Source organism: Podarcis raffonei, chromosome 15 (assembly GCF_027172205.1).
Source record: "Podarcis raffonei isolate rPodRaf1 chromosome 15, rPodRaf1.pri, whole genome shotgun sequence".
Taxonomy (NCBI): Eukaryota; Metazoa; Chordata; class Lepidosauria; order Squamata; family Lacertidae; genus Podarcis; species Podarcis raffonei.
Genome location: NC_070616.1, coordinates 13,808,921 through 13,834,221, shown reverse-complemented (window position 1 = coordinate 13,834,221; position 25,301 = coordinate 13,808,921). Strand labels below are relative to the sequence as shown.

The following is a 25,301-nucleotide window of genomic DNA, read 5'->3' as shown; positions in this document are numbered from 1 at the left end:
AGGCAAATCGTGGGCACTGGCCACAAAGATCAGACAACCAGGAGATCTGCAGTACCAAAGCTACAACTTTTTAAAGAAGCATCACCATATTTGTCCAAGTTGTTCCTAGATGACCACCTGCATCCGAACCCCTAGAATTTGTATTCCTCCAGCAGAGATGACACACACCCCCAGTTATGACTTTATAGAGTACAACTGAAGTTACCAAAAATAACAATTAAGGCTAGGTGACCAACACAAGAAACTCCCTGCGATGCTCTCGAGCGCAGTTAGCAATTTTACTAAATTCATGGAAGGTATGGGTTGCAATTGCTCCTAGGCATGAGGGCAGCGTGGTCCCTTCTGAACACCAGCTGCTGGAAGCCACAGGAGGGGAGAGTGCCCTTGTGCTCAGGTCCCACTTCCACGCTTCCAAGTGACATTCCTGCACTGCAAGAGGTTGGACTAGATGAGACTTGGAGTCCCTTCCAACTTTACAATTCTATGGTTCTACCTGGTTAGCCACTGTCAGAACAGGGTGCTTGGCTAGATGCCGTGCCCCCCCCCCCCCGGCCTGATCCAGGCGACAGGTTCTTCTTATGCTGTTCTACTGAAATGTGTGTTGCAGAGTTCCTAGCAAATGGTCAGGCCTGGCTGATGGGGAGCAGAGTTGCCTTATACCGTATTGGCCTGAATATAAGCCCCACCACAAATAAGCCGCACCTTTAAAATTCAAGGGGAGTGGGGAGAAAATACCCGAATATAAGCCACTACCTTAAAATTCAGCATGCACTCACACCCTTAAATGGCAAATGTAGAAGAAAATCCTACAGCAATATCGTAAAAGCCAATTTTTGTAAGGTTGCAAATTTAAGCCGCACTTTAACTTTTCACGGACGGAATTTGAAAAAAAAAGTGGGGGTTATATTCGAGCCAATACGGTACTAAGTCAGGTGCCACTGCTCCTTCTACCTCAAAGTACAGTATACAGCAAAGGCCAGAGAACCTCAGGCCCTCTGGTCTCCTCTATCTGGCCCTCGGGGCTCTCCCCAGGCCACCCCTTCTCTCCACCCTTGCTCTGCCCCCTTCTCAAGTGCTTTTGATTGGCTAGAAAGTGAACTATAGTCCCGTCTCTTGCTTGAGATGTTTCATGTGTGTAAAAATCCCTTGCTTTTGTGTGGCTGGAGTGCAGATTAAGGGCCACATGGGCTGCTCCGCCCACTTCTGCATCTGGCTCCACCCACTATTACCTTGCACCTCCCTGAAAGCCGCCCAGTGAGCCAAAGGGGTTCCCTGCCCTGACTGCACCAACAGGAGTCACTGTTTCTGGCAGGGGGAATTTCCTGGAATGAACCTGGGCCCACCAGCTTCATGCAAGGTATTTGCTCTGCGACTGAGCTACAGTCCTTCATTACAGCCAGCCGAGCGCCGTATTTCCAGAGGGGGAAAATATCTGAGCACTTATGCATTTACGACTCCCTCTTGCAGTCGTAACCGTGTGGGGCTATTGCCTCGTTTCAATTTATTGCCGCATTTGCAGGCAGAATGGAAGGCTTGCCTTGTGCGGAGAAGGCAGCCCTCGTAAGGGAAAGAGAGGAGCCCCCGGCAGATTCATTCCCAGCCATGGAGGAGTCAGAGGTGCCCCCCCCAGGGGCCTTCAGGAGTGTTCCCTTGTGAAACGAGGAAGGGGGAGGGTGGAAACAGCAAGCAAGCTTCTTATCAGCAAGCCTCTTACATAAAAGCAGTGTCAAAACAGCTTGTGAATAATTCTGCATAATAGCACCAGATGTTTTTATCTGCCTTTCATCGGTTCCTGCGCCAAGATTATCTCAAAAAGAGCCACGGGGCTGGGAAGCCGACTTTGAAAGAGACAATCACAGCTTCTCGTTCATTCACATAATAATTATGATTTTTACACACACACACACACACACACACACACACACACACACACCTCTTCCCCAAGCTTTGTAGATCTGGCTGAAATAGGGGAAGGGCGATTCCTGGAGACCCAAGTTTCCCCACAAGAAAGGTAGCCTTATGGCATCTAAACAGGACATTGGCCTAGTGAGCTTCTTGGGACTCCGTGTGTGTTTTTGAGCTTCAGAGTCCTCTTTGAGTCCCAGAGGGCAGAAATGTCAGCCCTGTGTGACTGGCAGGCAGCGTTAAGACTTCTGGATTGGTCCAGCCCACCAAAAATATTCAGAGTCCCACAGATGGGAGCTGTAGCTCCAAACACCTCGAGGGCAGCAGGCTAGGGGGAAGCTGACTGATTATGGGCCAGAATGGTCTGACTACAAGACAGCAAAGTGCTGTCCATGGTGCTGAAGTGGCTGGGAATCTTGTTGAGCAGTTTCCTTTGGTGACAATCACACCCTGTCTTAAAGCACCATTATGCCACTTGCAAAAGTCATGTCTTCCCCCAAAGAATCATGAACAGTATAGTTTGTTCAGGGTGCCGAGAGTTGTCAGCCCCAGAATTTCCTGGGAAGAGGCATTGCTAAACGACTTGTTTCCCCAGAATTTATTTCTACAGCCACTTGCAATTCTCGCTCTTAGGTAAATCCCAAACTTTTTAAAGCCATCCTTCCCCAAAAGGGAGTCGTGTAACTTCCCAGTTCTGAGTTATGAACATTCTTGCAGCTGCTAACAAAAAGGATGCAAATTCCTTATGTTCTTTCTGGACGATAAATGACATATAGTGGAGCAATATCAATGCTGGATCTAAGGGAACTTCATGTCTCAGTATTTCTGCTATTCTAATAACCACAGCTGCATGTCCACCACATATGGTAACATGTTCCGTTCTGCTTTTTCATTTGTTTCTAATGATTTCATACTGTTGGTTTACTGCCCTAATAATATCATCTGTTTTGAAGACTGCACACTGCTTAAGAGATTTTAAAAACGTGAAGCGATTTATAATAGCTTTCTAAATAAATAAATGATGTGCCTGGAGACAGGCAGTCAGGTCATGCATCCACAGCAGTGAGCAGAGGACGAATGACCGCTGGGAGGAGCGCAGAGAGAAGAAACACCAAAGTGCATCTGCAGCAGTACAACCGGACACCTTTGTCTGCCCCAGCTGCAACAAAACATGCCTCTCCCTTATCAGTCTCTACAGCCAAAGCAGGCGCTGCAAACTGCCAACAAGTTTGACTTCACATCCACTTCTCTATTGTCTCCTGAGACAGACAGATGCCAACAAAAAGAAATGATGGCAGGTGCTTGAGTCAGCAGGGGACATTTCTCGGCTCCGTTCCCACAAGACAGGCTGCCCCAGGAACTCGTTCCAGCAAAATTCTCCTCCATGCTAATGCAGTTTTACTCTGGGCATCTGCCTTCTCCGGATTCCTATCTAAGAGCCATGTGTGAGGCAGGCAGGCAGGCAAACAAGAAGGCAAGCACTCTTCTGCTGAGTCGCTGCCAAGATCCTGCAATGTTACGTGAGGGACGTGGCGCCTCTAAGTCCCAGCCGGGATGAGAAGCAAGGTGGAGCTAATAACAGAGAGAAGCGCCGGGGAGACCTGCCGTTCAAAGGCTCAGCCATCGGCGAGGGCCAGGGCAGCCGGAAGACGCAGAGCCCTTAATGGAAGGGCTAATGAGTGACAGGGCAGCACATCTGCTCGCAAGCAGCACATTGGCAGCCAAGAGAGCTGACAGGAAGCCTCAGAGCGTCTCCTCTCCACGGAGCTTAAAGCGGAGTCCGTGTGGCAGGAGGCAACAAATCATTTCCTGAGCAGAGTCCAGGCTGGGGGGCAACCAGGCCGCAGCTCAGAACGAAAACAGGGCTCTGCACACATTGCGGCTCTGCAGGGAAAGTGCATTGTGGAACAGGGCGCTAAAACTTTAGCACCCTGGAAAGCGCCACTGGCTTTCACTTACTTATTAGTTGTATTTACAATCCCCTTCCTCCCCCTCCCCAAGATCGTCCTAGAGCGGGTTTCGATAATAATCACAATCAAAACCAACAAAGATCCTAATAAAATCATGAAACTAAATCAATAACAAATCTGACAAAGCATTTAACGCACAAGTTTCTAGCCCTCAAGGCTGCAAAAATATGCATTAAAATGTGTTGGCAGCATTTCCATAAGTATTAGAAACTGGAAGGAGCTGGGACAGAATGTGATTTTCAGTGTTTGAAGGAACAGAAGGGTTTTCATTTTGCTTATTTACTTCTTACTTTGCTGATTTATTAGATGTAGATTTTTATCAGACCAACTAAAGCAGTTGTTCCCAAAATTTGGGGGGCCACTGCTGCCTTGGTTACATAAACCTGCCTCTCCTGGCCCAAACCCTACCATGTTAAAAACATTATTCAGAATGGAGATTTGCACAGCCCACTAGGGAAGATGATAAACACAATAAAATTCAGAGCAGGGACAATTAATTGCATATTTATTCAAAATCCGATTAAAACTATTTAGTTTAATCCATTCAACAAAATGGATGAACTTGATCCAGGGATGCCGGCTTTTCAAAGTCTGATAGTCACTTGCACTTCCAGCCCGCCCCCCGTACACCCCACCCTTGGGAGCCAGCACTGTCTGCTTTGTCTGCTTTGAGAAGCACTGAACTAAACCAACCATAAAATGCAATGCCCCCCTCTCCTTGCAAAAAATAAACCACAGCATAATAAAAACAAGGTGCATTGGCTAAACACCGAATACCTGCCTAAGCAGGAAGCTTTTTGACATATGGCAAAACACCCTGGTGGGAGGAGGAGAAGGAAACTGAGCCCCGTCTAGCTCTGCGACCTTCTCAAAAGTTAGCATAAACCAAAGGCAGTGCAAGGCAGTGTGCGTTCCTGAATAAAAGATGCAAACGCAAAATTATGCAAAAAAAAGTTTCCCCAATCTGCATAACTGACACATGGTCACAGAACTCCTTCTCCTGGCGCAGAATTTTAATGATTTTTAGGAGAACTGCCACTCTGGATTAGACTCTGGATTAGACTCCAGTTCCTTCTAAGCCTGTCTGGCCGCTGTTTCCCAGGGGACCCCCCCCCATCTCCTCCAAGAGGAGCTCCATCAGAGCGGATGAGCTTCCCTGAAGGATGGCTCGCTCTCTGCTGCTGATCTTGCCTTCCCTCCTACAGCCAGCCAGAGAGAGCTTTGGGGATGCTCTCAGGCGCTTGGTCAACAGCCTCTGGGAAAAGACTGGCCCGCTGTGTTTTGGATTGCACTTTCCCACTTTGTTTTTACCTTGTGCCTTTCTTACTGCGCTTGTGAGAGGAAGGGCGGGGCAGGGGAAATAAAATATCAACAGCAAGAAGACCGTGTCTCCTACAAGTATCTCCCAGAACCCTCTGCTAGAGCACATAAGGTCCCTTGGCAAAACAGCGGAGGAGGAAAGGGCTCCTGGCACTACAGAGTTCGAAAGCCTGGGTGACCTTGGGCCACTCACTGCTTCTCAGCCTGGCCTACCTCAAAGTACTGCTGTGGAGATTACGTGAGGAGGGGGAGAACCATGTACACCACACCTTGGACTCCATGGAGAAAAAGGTGGTGCTATCAATGCAATATATATATATATAATTATGTCACAGCACCCTTGTCTCTGAGAACAGCACTGAATATGCTAGTACTGGGGCTGGGCTGGAAAGCAGATCTCAGAGCGATTTGCTGTAGATCTGCGGTAGATTCTGACTCCCCGTTGTTTAAAAATAGCAACAACAACAAGGCTCTGCCCCTCCACCGCCCCCCTCTGCTTTCTAAATTATGCAGTTGAAATGAATAAAGCTTGAGGGGGGAACCAAGAGCCCAGTTTGGGTGTTGAAAACAAACCCTTTACTGAGCATGCACTCAAGTAAGGCACCCTGTTCCTTAAATCCAAGGGTATGTTACACCACCGCCACCTCCAGCATTTTGTACCTGGCTGCAATTGGAGGATCTTGGGGTTCTAGTAAAAACCAAACGCAACACACCGAAGTAGAACCTGCAAGGCTGAAGTTTGCACAGCTACAAAGAAGGCAAGATGGATACAGATAACCAGGAGCTGTGTTTCCCTCCTCCTCTTCCTCCTCCTCTCTAAGAACATCTCGTCCAAAAGTCAGATGCAGGACATGATATCCTCATGCTCCATCTTCCACACCTTTTACTCAGCTCCAGGGTCTAGCCAGGACCCTCATGGGTCTGATACCACTTTAAACATTTATGGGGAGTCTGTTTAGGGGGCTGGGAGTTGCTAGGAGACCCCTGTTGCCCTCCCAGAGCTCCCTGGGAAGAGGATTGTTAAGCCACTCTAGGAACTGTAGCTCTGTGGTGGGAAAAAGGAGCGTCCCAACAACTCTCAGCACCCTGAACCAACTACAACTCCCAGGATTCTTTGGGGGAAGCCGTGACTTCTTAAAAGTGGTAACGCAGTACTCTAAAAGTATAGTGTGAATACAACCTTTGGCAGCTCAGGTCCCAGCAAGACAGAAAATTATATTCTTTTCAGAACCAGGGAATCTGTGGCCCTCCAGATGCATTTGGACTCTGGCTCCTCTTGGCCCCAGTCAACACGGCCAACAGGCAGGAGATGATGGGAGTTTAAGTCTGGCAACATCCAGAGGATTCCCCATTTATTCAAGTTCATTCAAGCAACAGTTCCCAGTATTCTCTGGAGGAAGCCAGGACTGTTTGGAGCAGTATTATAGCACTTTAAATGAATGGCGGGAATCTGCCCTAAGAGATTCTTGTTCCAGAAAACAGGGGCCCTTGTTGGAGCAAGTTGCTCAGGAGGAGCTCTCCGTGGTGCTGAGGCAGCTGACCTGCCTTTACCCTGTGGGCTCCTGCACGAGACCAGGATAGGACACTGCAGCTCCCACCTGCCCCAGCCAAGCAAGGTCCCAGCAACATCTGGGAGGGCCACAGGTTCCCCACGACCGCTGTGATATTTAGTTCCACTCTAAGCAGCTGTCCACCCTGGATACTGCTCCCCCACCACAAATGGAGGGCAGGGATAGAGAGAGGTGGCAGCTTTGTTCTTGCTGAAATGGGGAAATCTGAAATGGGGCGAAGAAGATCCCTGTGGCTCTCACTTTCTGTGGCGGCTGCCTGGACCCCTCCTCCTTCCCCTGCTTCCTGCTACTTAGCACAAAAGGAAGCAGATAGCAGTCTGGATTTTTTAGTTATGCAGCCAGCCTAGAGACTGAGAGCTTGGGGACTCCAGGGACAAAGCAACTTGACCTCCAGCAAAATAAAGTTCAAAAGCGTTCCGCTCACCAGACTATCCAGCCCTCCTCCGAGAAGATCCACAGCCCCCATCTGCATGGAAGACACCTGGGGCACATTCACTGGTGGGCCGAGGTCAAGGTTCAAGAGGTCACCCAGGAGGTCGCCTTGGGAAGGGATCACCTGAGGCTGCTCCAGGTTGGTGGTGGTCGTGGTCCCCATCGGGCTGTCGCCTGCATCAGTGCTGCACAGGAAAGGCGGTAAAGGGAGGTATTAGTTTAGAGCCTTTTTAGAAAAGGATGACATGGGGCATAGGAACTTCTACTGCAAGATGTCTAAATTAGCTTTGCAATGCCTCATTAGCCTTGCAGGGGGAAAACAGGGGAAAGGTAAGTGCTGCAATGTCCCAGCTTATTTTTATTCACTTGCTTATTACTATAGGTAAAGGTAAAGGGTCCAGTCGTGGCCGACTCTGGAGTTGCAGCGCTCATCTCGCTTTATTGGCCGAGGGAGCCGGCGTACAGCTTCCGAGTCATGTGGCCAGCATGACTAAGCCGCTTCTGGCGAACCAGAGCAGTGCACGGAAACGCTGTTTACCTTCCTGCCGGAGTGGTACCTATTTATCTATTTGCATTTTGACGTGTTTTCGAACTGCTAGGTTGGCAGGAGCAGCGACCGAGCAACGGGAGCTCACCCCGTCGTGGGGATTTGAACCGCCGACCTTCTGATCGGCAAGTCCTAGGCTCTGTGGTTTAACCCACAGCGACACATATTGGCCTGAATATAAGCCACGCTTTTTTTCTAAATTCCAACTGTGAAAAATTGAAACTAGCTTGCATGGGACTTCCAGTGAGGCAAGATGGCGGGTGCCATGGCAGCGCGTAGCTCTTGGGACCACCAGCACCACCATAAGACACAATTTTAAGGGAGTGGCTTATATTCGGGTATTGTCTTCTTTTCTTTTCCCCCCCTTGAATTTTAAAGGTGTAGCTTATTTGTGGGTGCAGCTTATATTCGGGCCAATACGGTATACAGAAGCAAATCCTGCCCAGGAACTCACTAGGATGATGGCAAACAACTGCTACACACGGGGCGTGGGGTGTGTGTGCTGGACTCAGCTTAGGTTCACATAGGATTAACTTCACATAGGATGAATGTGGCTGTGAGGGATCTGGGCGATTGCATTCCGACTGCCTGAGCCCTTAGGAGAGCTGCCTCCGATCCATGTAAGGTAAGTAAGACAGAGCACTGGCCTGGCTCCGCACAAAGCAGCTCCCCAAATCCCTACCTTCCGTGGTGGATGGGCAAGTGCTTGCGGTGGATCCCGTGGCTGCCTTCCACGAAGGCGTTGGGCGGCTTGTGGTACACGGAGGCCAGAGAACCGATGTGGCAGATGAGCTCGTCCAGCAGAGTGGGCTCAATCAGGTCGGTCTCTTCCGAGATCAGGGGCTTCTCTGACAAGACCACCTCCTTGGCGGTGACGGGGTCCGTGGAAAGGAGGCGCCAGTAGATGTAGCCGCGATCACGCAGGTCCGGGTTGTCGGAATCCTAACGCAAGAGCACAGCACACATTTATTCACATGGCACCAGCCTCATGACAAATTTTAGCTTATAGGTATCTGTCCTTTTGCACTCCTGACTGATATCACCCCCTTCTCCCTGATAAAATAGCTTTCTACTTCTGGTTTTTGTTTTGTTTTGCATGGAGTGGTACAGTTCACCTACCATCTCAGGACTCCACCCCATTCTCCTGCATGCATAGAGCATCTCCCTGGCCTCTCAGCTCTGAGCAGCTCCTGGATTTCACTATATGGATGTTTTAAGTGTCATTCAAAATCCTTTATTAGGCATATCACACCTCACATTAACAAACAAACATCATATACAGACTGTATAAAATACGGGCTCAGCGAACACAATTTATCCCAGTCCTATTCTTAACTCCAAAAAATAAATCAATGTACATAAATAATGATGTTTTAAGTGTTTTCATTTTGATTTAAAGTTTAGATTTTATTACTATTCTCGGGAAAGTGAGAGAGCGTTTGGTGCGGTTTTTCTTTCATTCATTCTTTTTACACATTTGTGCTATCAAGATTTTGCTCAGAACATTTGACGCTCGTACATTTTTGACATGGCTGAAACAGTAAAATCCAGCCAAGCTGAATGTTTCTTCTCATATACAGATACATATTCAAATGTGGTTGTGGAAACCCAGGGCCAACCACAGGCAGGGGAAGGACTATGAAAAATGAACAGAATATTTTAGCTGCAGCTCATTCATTTTCAGCTTTGGATTCTTGCTATAAAAAAGCACACCTAGACACTCCATTGCGGTGCCCATAACCTAGGTTTAAGGAGCCATTTTAGTTCCCAGCTTTTGTAACTCAGTTTCTAACACTGGGCAGGAGGATGAAAGGAGTATGCAACACCACCTATTTCCTGGGAGGGCTGAACTTAAAAAAAATATATTTATTGAAAAACTCTGGGTGTGGGAATCAGACAGGACATTACTATGAGGGCATGACTAATTTAGGTCCACCATTTTAAAGAGGTCTACTCAGAGCAGAAAATAGTTGTCTACAGCCCTACGTTCCTATTTAAATCAGCCCTTCCTTCACAACTAGAATCATAGAATGGTAGAGTTGGAAGGGACCACGAGGGTCACCTAATCCAACCCCCTGCAGTACAGGGATCTCTTTGCCCAACGAGGGGCTCGAACCCACAACCCTGAAATTAAGAGTCTCATGGTCTACTAGCTGAGCTATCCCACTTATGAGGAACAGAATCTTACTTTACTCCTAGAAGGGCCACAGCTCAGCAGCAAAATGGTAATGACTGGTTGGGCACCCAGTTACTAAAATCAAAGACTTGTGGAGTAGGAAGGCACCCCCCACCAAGAGTCATTCTAGCCCAACCCCTGCTAAAGAGTCCCTGACAGATGCCCCCCCCCAACCTCTGTTTAAAAGCAGAGGGAGAGAAATGAAGTATTTCTCTACTTCCCAATGAATCAGCAGGAACAATAACACATCCAAAGAGTCCTGTTTTGATTTGGTTTCACTTTCCCACCACCACCACGGATCGGAATCCAAGTCCCGAGACACACCAAGAAGCCAACGCCAATCCAAGGATGCTATTAAAACACTGTGTGACTCAGCTGAGTGGGCTTTGTAACACCGGGCGTTTGCTGAGCGGTGCAAGCGATCTATAAACTCTTGGCAAGAAAGCCCTGAGTCTGGAAGGAATGGGAAGTGATCTCAAATAAAAACCTGCTGTGCAGACTCAACACACCAAAATCCAAAGGCAGGAGGCCCTGTGCCCACACAACACAGGAAAACATACGCAACCAGGTGTGAGTTTCGTAGGCCCTTAGATGCATCACCATTGACAAGAATCCCAGCCACTGTTTGGCCTCTTTGCACCTGAGCCTGACTCAATAACCCTGCAGTTCTTTGTTCTTCCCGTGTAGGAAATGGAGTCCCACACATGCCCAAGCGAGAGGCTTACCTGCGTAGCCAGGCTCAACACCTGCTGGACCAGCTCCTGAGTCTCAGACGGCTTCTTCAGAAACAGTTTGACGATGGCAGTCAGCAAGGTGAGCTGCACCTGTAGCGAAGAAGGATAATGCAATTAAGAGGCAGCCCACTGACTTCCTTGGGCGAAAAATGGCTATATGGATCCAGAAGGAGCCCCTTCCTCTCCCCACCTCCCAGGGTGCACCCAAGAGGCTTGGACTGCTCCCTTTTTCAGCAAACATTCTGCTTGCTTTTCCCCCACCCTAACCCGTATTGCCCTAATCCTCACTATCCTCCTTCCCAGCCCCCTATCTCCCCAGGTCAGAGCCGGAAAACTCCCCTGCCTGCTTCTCCTGCTCCCTACCATTTCTAGGTCTGTTCCTTACAGCCCACAACCTCCTGGGGGAGAAGGAATGAGACTGGCAGGCTGAGCTCTGAACAGGAAAGTGGCTATTAAGAGGTGAGGACCCACAGCAACATTTTGCCATTTTTTGCAATTCTTTTTATAAATAAGGATCTGCAACTAATGGGTAAGAGAGCATAAATAACTTATCACCCCAAAAATTAAATTAAATGATCCTTCCTTTTTCCGGTAAGTCCTTTGATATCAACAGTAGCTCACAGCATCACTGCCAAACTTTCCAAAGTGAGAGCAAATAAGTGAAGAGGAGAAACTGAGTCCCTGTTTAGTACCTGTTGGACAATTTTGCACATTTGGAATCAGCCATTTATCCTAATCTTAGCTGCAGAGGGCTTCTAAATAAGTGTAATGGCATGAGTTAAAATTACTTGCAAAAGAAATGTATTTTCTATACAAGCAAAGGCTTTAAAGGAATCTAATTCAGATTAATTTTACCTGGAATAATGAATAGCATTAAGTAACTCTCTGATGAGGTCTGCTATGAACCTTTGCATCAGAAAAATGAACTGGTCTGGGTCAATGTAATGTGCTATAAATATCTAGAGGCTATTTGCTAGAACTGTAGTTTTTTTTAAAAAGTGTGATCTACACGAAGCAATGTGACTGCCCTATGGGAATCAAGCTGCTAAATGTATTTGCTTGGTTTTTAGGAATGAGTATTACTTTAGATTGCCTCCAGGTTTTCTGGGATCTGTCCAGAGGCAAAAACATTCTTAAATAGATCCAGTATGTGTGCAATAAGATTTTCTGAAAAGTGCTTTCAATAATCCACACAGAACTCATCTGGTCCTGTAGATCTATGGCTCAATAATTCCTAAATAGTGTCTTGAGTTATTTCCCATCAACTTAGTTGATCTAAAAATAATTTTTGACCTGGAGTAATTATCCCAAACTCATTAGTTGTTAAATATGGCTCTAGAGAGCCTTCAGGTGGGTGCTGGTTAGAGTAAATTCCTTTTTTAAACATGGAAATGTGGGCAAGTCTTTGGGCTGCACCCAGTTACTAAAATGCAAGGGCCCCGTTTGCTCCTTCGAAGCAGCATGCTTTGGAGAGGGGACACAGTTCAGTGGCAGATGCCTTGAATGCAGAAGATCCCATTTTCGATCCCCCATGGCATCACCAGGGAGGGCTGGGAAAGATTCCCTGTCTGAAACCCTGGAGAGCCACTGCCAGTCAGTGTAGACAACACTGATGGACCAAGGGTCTGATTCGGTCTAAGGCAGCTTAAAGGAGGGTCCACAGCTCAGTCCTAGAGTGCCTAACCCGCATACAGAAGGTCTTAGGTCCTATTCTCAGCTTCTCCATGTAAGGCTGGGAATGTATTCCACCTGAAGCCCTGGAAACATCCTAATAGCCTACTGGATCAAAGGAACACCTAGTCCAGCATCTGTTCTGAAACATACTGTTGGGAAACCTCGGAACAAGAGCCCTCTCCCCTTCTGCAACTGGAATTTAGAGGCACTGGTGCCTCTGACTGTGGAGGCAGAGCAAAGCCACTATGGCCAGCAGGCAGCTGATGCCAAACAGTGCAGAGGCATCAGAGAGCTAGAGAGACAAATGGTCCGTTTCATTCTAACACAGTTTCCTTTCCCCCCAAAAAAGGATACCATAGGACTGGAGAGGGAAATATTACCTGGGTGCTTTCATCATGGAAGCCCTCCAGAAAGCTCTCCAGGAGCTCGTCCGCATTGTCAATCCTCTCCGCATATTCGCCCACGATCCAAATCATGGCCGCGCGGGCATCCGGCTCGTCCAGAGAGTCCAGGTTCTCGCACAGGGTGGCAATGATGCTCTCGTATCTGGTTCACCAAGGCAAAGTTAAGCGCTTTGCTTTCTCTACGGTTGCCAACTCCTGTGGCATCCTAAATTTTCGATTCTCTGGCTCAACCTTTTCAAGCTCCTAGTCCTCAAATTTAAGAACTCTCGCTCTTGCCTCTTCTCTGCCACCCGCTGTCAGCTGTCCCCATTCCTCCATTTGGGAGGAATCTTCAACCAGCATAGCTTTAAAATATGGGAGTGAATCCCAGCTCAAGTGAACATATGTAGGATGCAAGATTTCCATCCACTAAGAGATGGGTCTTTTCGGAGATCCCAGCCACTCATCCCCTCCTCAGAAGGTCTGCTTGGACCCACCATTTGTCTCCTTTTTAAAGCAGGTAAAAACATTTTTTGTGTGGTCCTGATCATACTCTGAAAACAAGGATTGAACCTCACTGCTGCTGTCAAACCACTAAGAGTTATTTTCAGCATCCAGAAGTTGTACTTAAGGTCTTTAAAAACTTGTAAATCACCTAGAAAATCACATAATTCAAAAGGAGGGTAAAAACTGAGTAAAGAAAAACAGAACACTTAACCATGGCTCAATTTAAACCAGGTGTCTAAAATCAGCTTTAAATTCAACGGTAATAAGCAATTGGGTTTGTTTCAAAAGCGGAAGAGGGGAATTTCTGCCAGGAGAGGGGGAGAAGCCTAGAAGCCCCCCCACGCCTAAGCACGGCTAGGACATCAATAACGGCATCAGCTGCCCCAGGGCTTTTTGCTGCAGTGGTGTAGACTGTGGGGAGCCATGCTTACTTATTGGGGTACTTGCGGAAGATGTCCCGGATCACCACGATGGCTTCCTGGACGACGTAGTTGACCTTGGTCTGGATGAGGTCCAGGAGGGTGCTGACGCAGCGCTCAGCCGATTGCTGCAAAGAGGGACAGGACAGAGGAGGAGGTCAGGGTCTAGCAGAGGCCAGGCCCCAGTGCAAATGCTGGCCAGGATCCAACCCACAACTCTGCAGCTCACCCACCGCCTGGTATTATAGAAATCAGAACGGGATTCTCCGCAGGGGAGAGGTCATAGTTCAGTGGCAGAGCACCTGCTCTGCATGCAGAAGGTCCCCATTATACACCAAAGCAGAAACAGGGGGGAGGTCAGTTCACTTGCCTCCACCTTGATAGCGCAGCGTCCAATGGCCCGCACTGCTTTGCGGACGAAATCAACATCCACCTCTGTGGCGTACTCCTTGAGCTCTGCCAGAACCTGTTGGAATCAGACAACGATGATGTAGTAATGATAAAAAGGTAAAGGTAAAGGGACCCCTGACCATTAGGTCCAGTCGCGGCCGACTCTGGGGTTGCGGCGCTCATCTCGCTTTATTGGCCCAGGGAGCCGGCGTACAGCTTCCGGGTCATGTGGCCGGCATGACTAAGCCGCTTCTGGCGAACCAGAGCAGCGCACGGAAACGCCGTTTACCTTTCCGCCGGAGCGGTATCTATCTACTTGCACTTTGACATGCTTTCGAACTGCTAGGTTGGCAGGAGCAGGGACCGAGCAACAGGAGCTCACCCCGTCGCGGGGATTCGAACCCCCAACCTTCTGATCAGCAAGTCCTAGGCTCTGTGGTTTAACCCACAGCACCACCAGTGTCCCTGTAGATAATGATCACTTAATCATAGTTATGACGCTCTGTGGCGTCCCCTAGGCTTGGCGCCCAGTGCGGTGGAACCAGTCACGCTGCCCTAAATCCGCCTCTGGCTTTTATGAAGACTCTGTTCAGGCTACTTCCTTGGGATGGGCAGCTCTGCCGGTACCTCATTCCAAGCCCACCCTGTCAGAGGATGCAGCCCTGCCGCCATCCTCTGACTCAGAGGAGGAGTCCCCTGCAGTGCCTCTGCCTCCCTGGCCTTGCAGAAGCCAAAGGCTGCGGAAGACAGGCCAGATCCATCAGGACTCCGCTTCCTCATTTGTCACCTGGGGGCACCCAGACTGCCTCAGACTCCAAAAGACAGAAGGCTCACTCCATCAGCTTTGCCGAAAGCCCAGCTCCATCAGGCATCTCTTACGCTGAACTGTGCCACCCGCTCATAAGAACCACCTTTTAAGAATTGGTGCCCAGTGTTGATTTTTCTTCTTCCCTCCCTGTCCCTTTTCCTTGTGTGCTGTGTTGTTTTACGTTGCAAGCCTGTAGTTCCTAGCAAGGTTAGTGGAGAAGCAATCTTGTAATGATATTGATTGCAGACTGCAGCTTCCCATGTTTGCTATTCTGTAGAACACACACACACAAACACACACCAAGTCTGGTGTCCCCTGGCCCCCCAGAGCTGACCTGAGCAATGTTGGCCTGCGATGCCAGGCGGATCATGATGTCCAGTTTCTCGAGCTTGACATAGATGGGGTCGTTGTACTTCACAAAGAACACCTTGATCTCCTGCTTCAGGATTTCAGGTCTGGGGAAGAGAATGCATGCACAATTTATTATTGTTGTTATTAACTTATCACCTGCCCTTCACCTCAAGGTCCCAGGGTGGGTTAGGTAAAGGACCCCTGGACAGTTAATTCCAGTCAAAGGCGACTATGGGGTGTGGTGTTCATCTCACTTTTCAGGCCAAGGGATCCGTCCGCAGACAGCTTTCCAGGTCATGTGGCCAGAATGAATAAACTGCTTCTGGCATACCTGGACACCAGACAAGTGTTAAAGCGCACAGAAACGCCTTCCCGCCGCAGCGGTACCTGTTTATCTACTTGCACTGATGTGCTTTCAAACTGCTAGGTTGGCAGGAGCTGGGGCAGAGCAACGGGAGCTCACCCCGCTGTGAGGATTTGAACCGCCAACCTTCCAATCGGCAAGCCCGAGGCTCAGCGGTTTAGACCACAGCGCCACCCACGTCCCTATCCCAGGATGGGTTACAACTGTTTAAAACACAATGTTTTACATGTGAACTGTATAGCTATTGTATGGAAATTAACAAGGGGACAATGAAAATGGATTCTTCGTGCACTAATGGTGGCCAAGAGACTGATACTGAAGAACTGAAAGAATAAAGATATGATACCCTTTAATCAATGGACTGACAATATGACAACACCTGCAACTTACGAACGGACTGCTTACAGATGTAGACTTTGTTTGGATCAACATGACAACATTTGAAATGAGCTTATACAGAATGCAGAAGGCTATTAACATCCACATACCTAATAGGATAATAACACTTTATCAATCTATATAAGACTGTATGGTAGTATATTATGTTGCATTTTTGTATATATATATATATTTCTCTTTCTTTGTTCTCCCCCCCTTCCCCCTTTTTTCCTTTGTGATTGAATTTTTTTCAATAAAAATACTAACATTTAAATAATATATTTCAAACAACTTACAATCACAAAAACAGGGTGGCTCCTAAAAATACACATCTCACACGCAGCGGGTGCTTTAAACAGGGATGACGTCAGGCTGTGTGAACAGCCGCCCCCACCCGCTTAGCGACTCCTCGTAAAGAGGCAAAGCCACTGCCAAAAGCTGGGATGCGTGCATGTCTCTGTCATCAAGAGGGAGCCACTCCATCAGGCTTTATTTGAGAAAGATAAATGATTTAAATCCCCACTCGGACATGAAGATCACTGGGTGTGACCTTGGAGGGGCAGGGTGTCAGTCACTGCTTCTCAGCCTAGCCTTCCTCACAGGGTTGTTGGGAGGAGAGGAAAAAGAACCATGGATCTACCTAGAGCTCCTTGGGTAATAAGGCGGGCTAGAAATGCAATTACCGTATTTTTTGCACCATAAGACGCACCAGACCATAAGGCGCACCTAGTTTTGGGAGGAGGAAAACGAGGAAAAAAATTCTGAATCCCAGAAGCCAGAACAGCAAGAGGGATCTGGCTTCTGGGATAGCCTCTGGCTGTTCTGGCTTCTGGGATAGCCGATCCAAGCCTCTCCTGGTCAGCGAGATGAAGGCTCCCCCTGCCTGAAGAGGCTGTGCATGGCTAAGGCAGAAGCCAGGAGAGGTGCTATGCTGAAGGGGCGCTGCGCAGTTCTCCCTCTCTGTGCAGCGCCCCTTCAGCCAAGCGGGAGGAGGAACAGAAGGGGCTCCGTTCCTCCTCCCACTTCGCTGAAGGGGCACTGTGCAGCTCTCTCTCTCTGCGCAGCGCCATTTGCTCCATAAGACGCACTCACATTTCCCCTTACTTTTTAGGAGGAAAAAAGTGCATCTTATAGAGCGAAAAATACGGTAACTGATTGGCCACAAAGAAGGGAGGCAGCCGTCCAGGTGGAAGAGTTCCCCCAAGCTGCCCCTCTGACCTTTTCTGCACGATCAGGTTGATGTTCCTCAGGGCGACATACTGGACCTCGGGCTCCCCGGACAGCAGGGTGACCAGCGGCGGGGCCAGCTTCTTCAGCAGCATGTTGTAGTAGTCCGAATCCTTGGGGAGGAGCTCCAGGAACTTCATCAGCACCTTGACGGCCGACAGCACCACCGCGGAGTTGGCATGAGAGAGGCGGGGAGTGACTCGCTCGCAGATGCTGTCAGGGGGAGACAGGAAGGGGGCCGAGATTCAGGATGCACCCGGAAAACGCTGGGAGTAACTCAACATAGTGCTAAGTTAAGTTCCTGAAGGGTGTACAAGTCGGGCTAGCGGGACAGCAAGAGGAGAGGCAGGAATTCAGCAAGGTTCTTGTGCCGGGTTGCACCAACAGCCCTGACATTTCCTGTTGCACAGCCAGCCTCCTCTAGCAGCCTGCCTTAATGCACACCAACAGTTGCATTTCGAAGCCTGCAAGTTTGGCAAACCAAGTTGATGGACTATGCCGAAATGGCAAAATTAACTGGGAAGCTCGGGAATCAAGAAGACGGGAAATTTTAAAAAGAAGGGGAAATGTTCATAATGTCTATACAAAATCGTTGTAAGCTGGTCGAAACACTAGCAGGGTTTTAAATACACTTGTAACAAGAATGTATAGATAACCTAGGAAGATGAAAAAAAATGGAGAGGTATTGATATGCAGTTGAAAACAGAATCTAAAGGACCCATGGAAGGGATGGGGGTAAGTCAGGAGATTCAGAGTAACCTTGAGATTTGGATTTGGAATTGTTTTATGTTGTATGTTTATATTTTTGAAAATCAATAAAAAAGACTGTAAAAAAGAAACCTGTAAGTTTACAGAGCTATAGAGGTTTCACATCCCATTATTATTTATAGCAGATACCACCAACAAAAATGTGAAATTGATGTAGACAGGACAATTTTTACGGTGATTTGAAATCTGAACTTGAACCCCCTTAATATGTTGGCAGCCTTATTTGCTGAGGTTCCCTCTCCTTTCTTTAAGCTAATTATCTTATTTTTATTTTGCTTTTCTTCTTTTAAAAGGCAAGCCATATGAAGTGAGAGACTGCGTTTCAGCTGCTGACATCCCCCATGGCTATTTCCATGCTTTCCCCAGTGTCTGTTACAAGAATCCTGCAGCAAGGGGCTCCACATGTCAGATGCATATTACTCTAGAGGCGTCACATGCCTCTGCCCACAGATGTGAAGCCGCTGAGCCAGGAGGAAGCAAGTGGAGCCCAGGAACAGGGGTCTGCAACCCGAGGCCCACCTACCTCTGGGCTTCGCGGTCATCCTTTGGGTTGTAGTTGGAGAGGCAGTCCAAGATGAAGATCTGTCCCCACTCAGTGCACTCGTTCAGAGCAGTGAGCAGCTTATTGATGTTCTGGGGGTTCAGGTCCAGCAGGTTGCTGTTCGGGTGAGATTCACTGATTTCGGACAATGCAGCTACAGCGTTGGCCACCACCTGCAAGAGGGAAGGAGAAAGGAACAATCCAGGCTTTCGAAATCTTGGCTGAGATTTTGTGGGGGCGTTTTAATGCAGAACCAAAGGGCTAAGCTTGGAATTATATAAAGAAGCAAGATAGTCTCTGAGCATATACAAAGCAATTATGCACACCAGCAAAACTCCAAGTAAAACCAGTCCACAGTTATCTGGGAGTAGAATTGGGGCTGACCATTTGTGACCCTCGACATGATCTCACAGGATCCTCAACCTAATTTCATGTGGGTGGCAGAGAGAGAGAGAGAGAGAGAGAGAGAGAGAGAGAGAGAGAGAGGTGGTTCCACTCAGGGCGCTGTAATGGTTAAAGAGTGTCAGACCAGGACCTGGGAGACCAGGGTTCAAATCCCCACTCGCCATGCAACTCACTAGGTGAGCTGGGCCAGTCCCTGCCTCTCTCAGACCAAACCTCTCTCACAGGGGTGCTGTAAGGACCAACGTTTTCAATACAAGCCTCGCTGCAAGCCTGGCAAATCTGGAACAATCCTCAATGTTCAAATAACACAAATATTCTTCCTTTATGCAAAGGCAACATTTGTTCTCCATTTTTTTCCTTTCACTATTTGGGCTTTGTTACTTAACCCATATGGAACTGTGCTTATTCTACATGCCCCCTTTACGGTTTCATTTTTTTATCTGTTAATTTTCTTCTGTTGCTATATAACAGTCCTGTCTGTTTTATATGCATTATAACATAAAATACAATTAAAAAAAATCTTGGCCAAAAAAAAGTGGGCTTGAGCCCCAGAACCTTTCTTTAAAAATAAAAATAAAAATTAGCCCCAAACATGTGGAAGGAGCAGCATTCTTGGCTCCCGAAGCATTGTCATTTTTTAATTCCAAAGAGTGCCAGCTCAGAGCGACGTGGGTTTGTGAGTGAGAGAGAAACTGGGGACGTGAACGATCCTTCACTGCCAATTCAGCAGTGAATAAAATGACTTAATGAACAAGGGGGTGGGGGGTGGAAGGGAGAGGAGGGAGAAAGAAGCCTGTCTCTCTCCATCAAGCAGAGAAGGGGAAAATGTGATAGACGGGGAAAGCAGGAGGGGATCCGGGACACCAGGAGGAAGAGCAATTAGATTACTTTTGTTATTATCCAAGGCTAATTGGAAATTAAACCAAGTGTGGAATGTGGCTAATGGAGGGGAATGCGCCTGCCATTTAGAGGCCCTGAATCTTAGACTCAGCAGCCTGTTAAGTGCCAGGAAGGGAAGGAGGTGGATGGAGGCAGCACCAGGAGGTGGAGGAGGAAAGATGGTTAGGGAGAGGGTGGCAAATAAAGGTGAGGTTGGCTCTCCGGTGCTGAGCAGCACATAATCACCCTTCTGCTGCCTTAGACAGAGCCTGTCCATCTCAGCATCTATGCTGCCAGGCAGCCCTTCTCCAGGGTGCCAGGGAGGGAGTCTTTCCCAGCCTCTCTGCAGATGCCACCAGGGACTGGACCCCAGGGCCTGCAAAGCCCCTGAGCTATGGTCCTTCCTCTGAAAATGAAGTGTGACGCTAGTCCTCATGTTTCTGCATAATGGGAACGTAGGAAGCTGCCTCGTACCAAGTCAGACCATGGGCTCCATCTAGCGCAGCGCTGTCTACACTGACTGGCAGCAGCTCTCCGCTATATTTGCAGATGAAATGAAATGAGGCCAAGTGGCAAAGAAGTCATCTCAAGCTCTTTGGCCCACAAAATGTTTTCGCTCATGTGAAGTTCTTTTTCGAGATGTGCCAAGTCTTAGGATACTAAAATAGCCCAGATTATTTGAGCTCAAAAGTCTTCCAAAGCTTAGCGATTGCGGCCCAGGGAGCAGTCAAAAGATGCCAGACCAGATCTCCATCCGAATCTACAAATTCAGAAGAGGCAAGCCAGGGAAGGGGGGAGTGAATCCTTTTCCAATGAGATCTCAGAAAATGCTTTTGTTCAGAACCTGCTGGTGCCATCGCTGCGCCCTGATGCTTGCCAGAATGGATGGGATCTGGAATCCAACAATATCTGGAAAGAGGCCCACACTAGCTCTTCTGGATTTGGAGCCATGCTGTTTTTTGGCATCAGTTTTGCTTCTTTTTTTTAGAGCAGGGAAGGAAAAGAAAAGCAGGAGGGTGGAAATGTAAAGGTTTTCACTTAAAAAAATAATAATGTGGCAGTCAACAAAGAATGTCGAAATGATTCTGGGAAAGGGGGGGGGGGAGAGAGAAAAGATCACAGCAGCAAGAAGAACAGAACATGCCAGACAATGGACCCCTTGCATAGAGCTGCTTTCATTTGGTGTTAAAAATAAGAGCGGCAGAAGTGAAAGGTTAAGGGAGTGCGTTTGACTGTTTTGTTCTGCAGCAGATCTGCAGGTGGGGGAACAGGGACGGGGCGGGTTCAACAGCCTGCCCACGGCTACCTAGGGACTCACCACACTGCGTCTTTGTACCAGAGGGGAGAGGAGGTCAGGTATAACTCCCCTCCCCGACCAGGCAGCCATCTCCATTTCCTCAGATTTCAGAACATGCCCACACCCAAAGTGGGAGGAATAGCCACAAGTGATCTATTTCCGGTAGGACCTAGGAATCTGTTTTGAAACAAGCCAGGCCTTCTGGTCTGCTTGGTCCAGCATGATCACTCTGACCGGCAACAATTCAGGATCTCGGGCAGAGAGATAAGGACATAGGAAGAGCCTGCTGGATGAGGCCAATGGCCCACCTAGTCCAGCATCCTGTTCTCACAGTAGCAAGCAAGACCTGAGCGCGGCAGCCCTCTCCCCTCCTGCGTTTTCCAGCAACTGGTATTCTGAAGCATGGCTTCCTCAAACTGTTTAGGCAGAGTGCTGCCATCGTAGCCAGCAGCCAACCATCAAAGAGTCACAGAGCTGTAGAGCTGGAAGGGACCCCGAGGGTTATCAAGGGCAGCCCCCCACAATGCAGAAATCTCAGCATGCAGTCCCCCATCCAATCTGAAACTATTATCGGACCCTGCTTAGCTCTGCAAATGTGCTAGCCGTTTTATTTTTTCTGTCTAATCCTTTAAACTGGAAGTGCAAGGGGAACTGGCCCATCATCAAAGAAAGTCAAACAAGGAAGTCCCTGGAATTGCACTGCTGGCCCCCCCTTAAGGCCCCCTCCAGCTAAAACAAAACTGCATCTCCTGCCTTGTGGGAGCAGTCCAGTGCTGCCCCCTTGTGGCTCATCTTCCACAGCTACAGGAGAAACAGCCCAAGGTGCATCCGGCTTTTGGGAACCAGTTGCAGACTCTGACAAGGAAGACTTGGGTTATATCACAGCCCATCGGCCACAGGACCAGGGGCCTCCACCGACCCCCTGGGGCTTCCCAGCCTTCCTGCTGCTATGTCGTTTGTTCTCCGCATGAGGGGTGCAACCCGAGGCCTTCTCCTTTTTCTCTTGGAAGCTGGTGTGGCACAGCGGATAGCAGAATGGGCTACCAATCAGAACACACACGCCCTCCCCTAAAGCACATTTCGCTTCTGGCAAACTGTGTCATTTCTCACGCACAACATGGGAAATAATAATACTGGCCCAATTCACAAGGCCGTTTCAGGGATTCCAATAGGATGAGGTTGCAATAGGCTTTGGATGCTCGAAAACCCTAGATAAAGAACACTCTCGCCTCTCTCTGGCCAGCTCTCATTCCCCTGGGGCTTCTGTGACATCACTGCAGTTCAGCCAATGGGGAGACACAAATCCCCAGGTTTTAACAGTCAATCTGTGCTTACTTCACAAGCTTCACCTTTTCAAGGTGCTGGTATATTATTGTTGCTGTTGTTATTCATTAAATTAATTTCCCTCAGAACACTCTTGTGAGGTAGGCAAGGCTAAGATAGGCAGACAGAGACAGACAGACCTAAGGTTACCTCGTAAACTTTAAAGCTGAGAGAAAATTTGGGCCTCTTCTGATTCCATCACTCTAACCGCTATAGCACACTGCTGCTTTCAGCAAAATGACTGGATCCCCTGCACTCAACCTGCAAAACGTCCACGTTCTCAGCTTTAATAGGATGCTTCCGTCTTTCGCAATGCCCCAAATTTGTTTCCCCACAGGACCACAACCCAGATTTTCACCTTTCTGCTGTAGGATTTTTGTCTTGGCATTTCGGGGGTTGTATATAAATAAGGCTATTTTAACCTGGTGACAGTTAAATAAAGACTTAAGACATAGAAAAGGCATTCTTTTTACACTCCCCAACATAAGGAGACAGTTGCTTTGGCGAGAACACTGCGTCTCTGAGAAACTATCAATATTCATGGGAGGAAGTCTGAACAGAACCAGCTTGGAATGCTGCCTTTCAAAAGCCAGAAAGGCATCTAATTTCCTAGCAAAGGGCTGGCCGGGGGGAGAGAAGCAGCAGCTTCCAGCAAAATGTGAGGGCAGCAAAGTCAGACACTTTCGGAGCCATTGTCTCAGGAAAAGCCAGAAGATCAAATTCAGAACAGATCGTCCTGAAGTTCCTTGTTTGTGGAAGGGACTCTGGCACTTGGCCAGCAAATACATCACTACCAAGAGAGGCTCAAGCCGGCGGGATTGGCATTCCGGTCCATTTGTTCCATCACGGGCCCAGAAAGTGGGAAACCCGGACAATGGCACAAACACCCCAGGATGAACGGGCTGCAACCAGATGTCACCTCCACCACCACCAACTACGCACAACAAGAAAGGGAGAGGAGGTTTGGGAATCTGTTCTCGATGGCAATTCTGGCCCTAACTTGCTTTGACTGGCCTGGTCAGAACTGGATGTATTTGAAGCTGGTAACTTAACATGGTGAGTTATCAGGAGCCTTCAAGGCAGGGCATTAGAAAAGTCTGCCCACAGCAGCTGCATTCAGCCCTTTGGGGAGACCTTAGAGGCTAGGCCTTTAGATAATCCAGACCAGCCTTCCCTGCAGATGTTTTAGACTACAAACCACCCCCCTCGCCAATCTGGATATAACCTGCCTGGGAAAGGGTGCTCTCTGCTCACCTGCTGGTCATCTCAAAGGCTTGCTTCCTGCCACAGATGATTACTCAAATGAACACATGAGAGTCTGGTAAATTGGAGATGATCCCAAAAATATGGCAGTCTGTAAGTAGGGACTCTGCACACAGACCAAATATGACCTGTGTACACGCATCAAGATTTGGAGATTAAGGGGTTGACAAAAGGCCCCACCACCACCACCACCAAACGCCCAAATGTAAAGTTCCCTGGTGTTGGGGGATTAATTCTGTTTGCCAGCAGGGGTGGGCAGGCATCTGCCTCAGCACCCCATGGTAGATGAGCTCATGGCCAACCAATGCCATCACCGACTCCCCAAATCCCTATGGGGGGGGCAATCTGCTTGACCCTACTGGAAGAAGAGAACTTCTCCCTGACCCTAACCCAGAAGAGCTGGCAGCTGCCGTCCTCGATGAAATACAGAAGGCACCCCTGTAGAGACATCCTCATACCTTTTGAAAACACACCTGTTCAGACAGGTAGGCCCCCTGATCTTTCAACCTGTGTCTGCCATATTGCTTTAATACAACCGTTTCTATCGCATCTTTTCATTATGGGTGTTTACATTCTAATATTTCACATGGAATTGTTTTACTGATAACCAGCAGCCACGCATCAGACCTCACTAGTGAATTCTAAGGCGCAAGGAAACCTGTGCAGTTTCAAAACCAGTGGTTAAAAATCATCTTAATTCAAAATGGCCTCTGCCTGTACGCAAATAGTCAAAAACCTCCTCCTTGGTCTCAGGAACCATAATGTAAAATGGTTCTCCAGCTGTTGTTGGACTACAACTCCCATCATCCCTAGCTGGCAGGACGAGTAGTCAGGTGGTGATGGGAATTGTAGTCCAAAAACAGCTGAAGACCCACGTTTGGGAAACCCTGGCCTACACTGACCAACAGTGGCTGTCCAGGATTACAGACACAACTCTTTTCAAACCTGTACCCAAGCATGATTCTAGTTCTCATTGTTCTGAGCAAAGACTTGAAACAGGAACATAGAAAGCTGCCTTGTGCTGAGTCAGACCAGTGGTCCATCTAGCTCAGCACTGGCCACAATGACCGACAGGGTTTCAGACATCCCCACTTGGAGATGCCGCTGGGGACCGATCCTGAGGCCTTCTGCACGGAATGCAGGTGTTCTGGCGCTGAGCTACACAGCGCCACAATCCTGCGCACATACACACTTGCGTTAGCTGAGAAACATTGGGCCAAGCATCAAGGAAGCGTCCCCTGCGGGAGGGGTACTTTACCATGGGATTGGAGTCTGCAATGAGGTCGCGAAGGGAGTCCAGGAAGCCCTGGTCCTCCACCATCTGGGCGTTGATGTCGTGCAGCTTGGCCACGCAGACGGCCGCCGTCTTCCGCACGTAGGGGTCCTCGTCCTTCAGGCACTTGCGGAGCGGCTCACACAGGTACTCGGTAATTTTGTCCACGCGGATGCAGCCCATGGTGCGCACCGCCAGCGCACGGATGAGAGGGTTGGGGTCTTCGCAGTCCTGGGGGTGGGGGGGGGAAGAGAAGCAGGTCGTCACAAAGGTGTTCCGTGCAGTTTCACTCCCCCAGAGGGAGAGAGTTTGAGTCCCGCCACTTCCTGGGACGCAATCAAGTTGCTTCAGGGCTGGATTGCTGCAATGTGGTCTATCTGGGGCTTCCCTTGCGCT

At 48.6% G+C, this 25,301-nt stretch overlaps 1 protein-coding gene across 2 annotated transcripts in view; it reads right to left on the bottom strand.

Annotated features, from left to right (window-relative positions):
• AP2B1 (adaptor related protein complex 2 subunit beta 1) overlaps nucleotides 1–25,301 on the bottom strand; it is a 57,227-nt gene that overhangs the window by 21,435 nt on the left and 10,491 nt on the right. For both annotated transcript variants that reach the window (XM_053366936.1, XM_053366935.1), the window contains exons 5-14: nucleotides 24,891–25,136; nucleotides 18,448–18,638; nucleotides 17,148–17,369; nucleotides 15,171–15,291; nucleotides 14,009–14,104; nucleotides 13,651–13,766; nucleotides 12,710–12,875; nucleotides 10,647–10,745; nucleotides 8,428–8,687; nucleotides 7,191–7,383 (exon numbers count right to left, since the gene is read on the bottom strand). In XM_053366936.1, coding sequence (XP_053222911.1) covers nucleotides 7,191–7,383; nucleotides 8,428–8,687; nucleotides 10,647–10,745; nucleotides 12,710–12,875; nucleotides 13,651–13,766; nucleotides 14,009–14,104; nucleotides 15,171–15,291; nucleotides 17,148–17,369; nucleotides 18,448–18,638; nucleotides 24,891–25,136 — 1,710 coding nt within the window. The remainder of the gene's footprint in view (nucleotides 1–7,190; nucleotides 7,384–8,427; nucleotides 8,688–10,646; nucleotides 10,746–12,709; nucleotides 12,876–13,650; nucleotides 13,767–14,008; nucleotides 14,105–15,170; nucleotides 15,292–17,147; nucleotides 17,370–18,447; nucleotides 18,639–24,890; nucleotides 25,137–25,301) is intronic.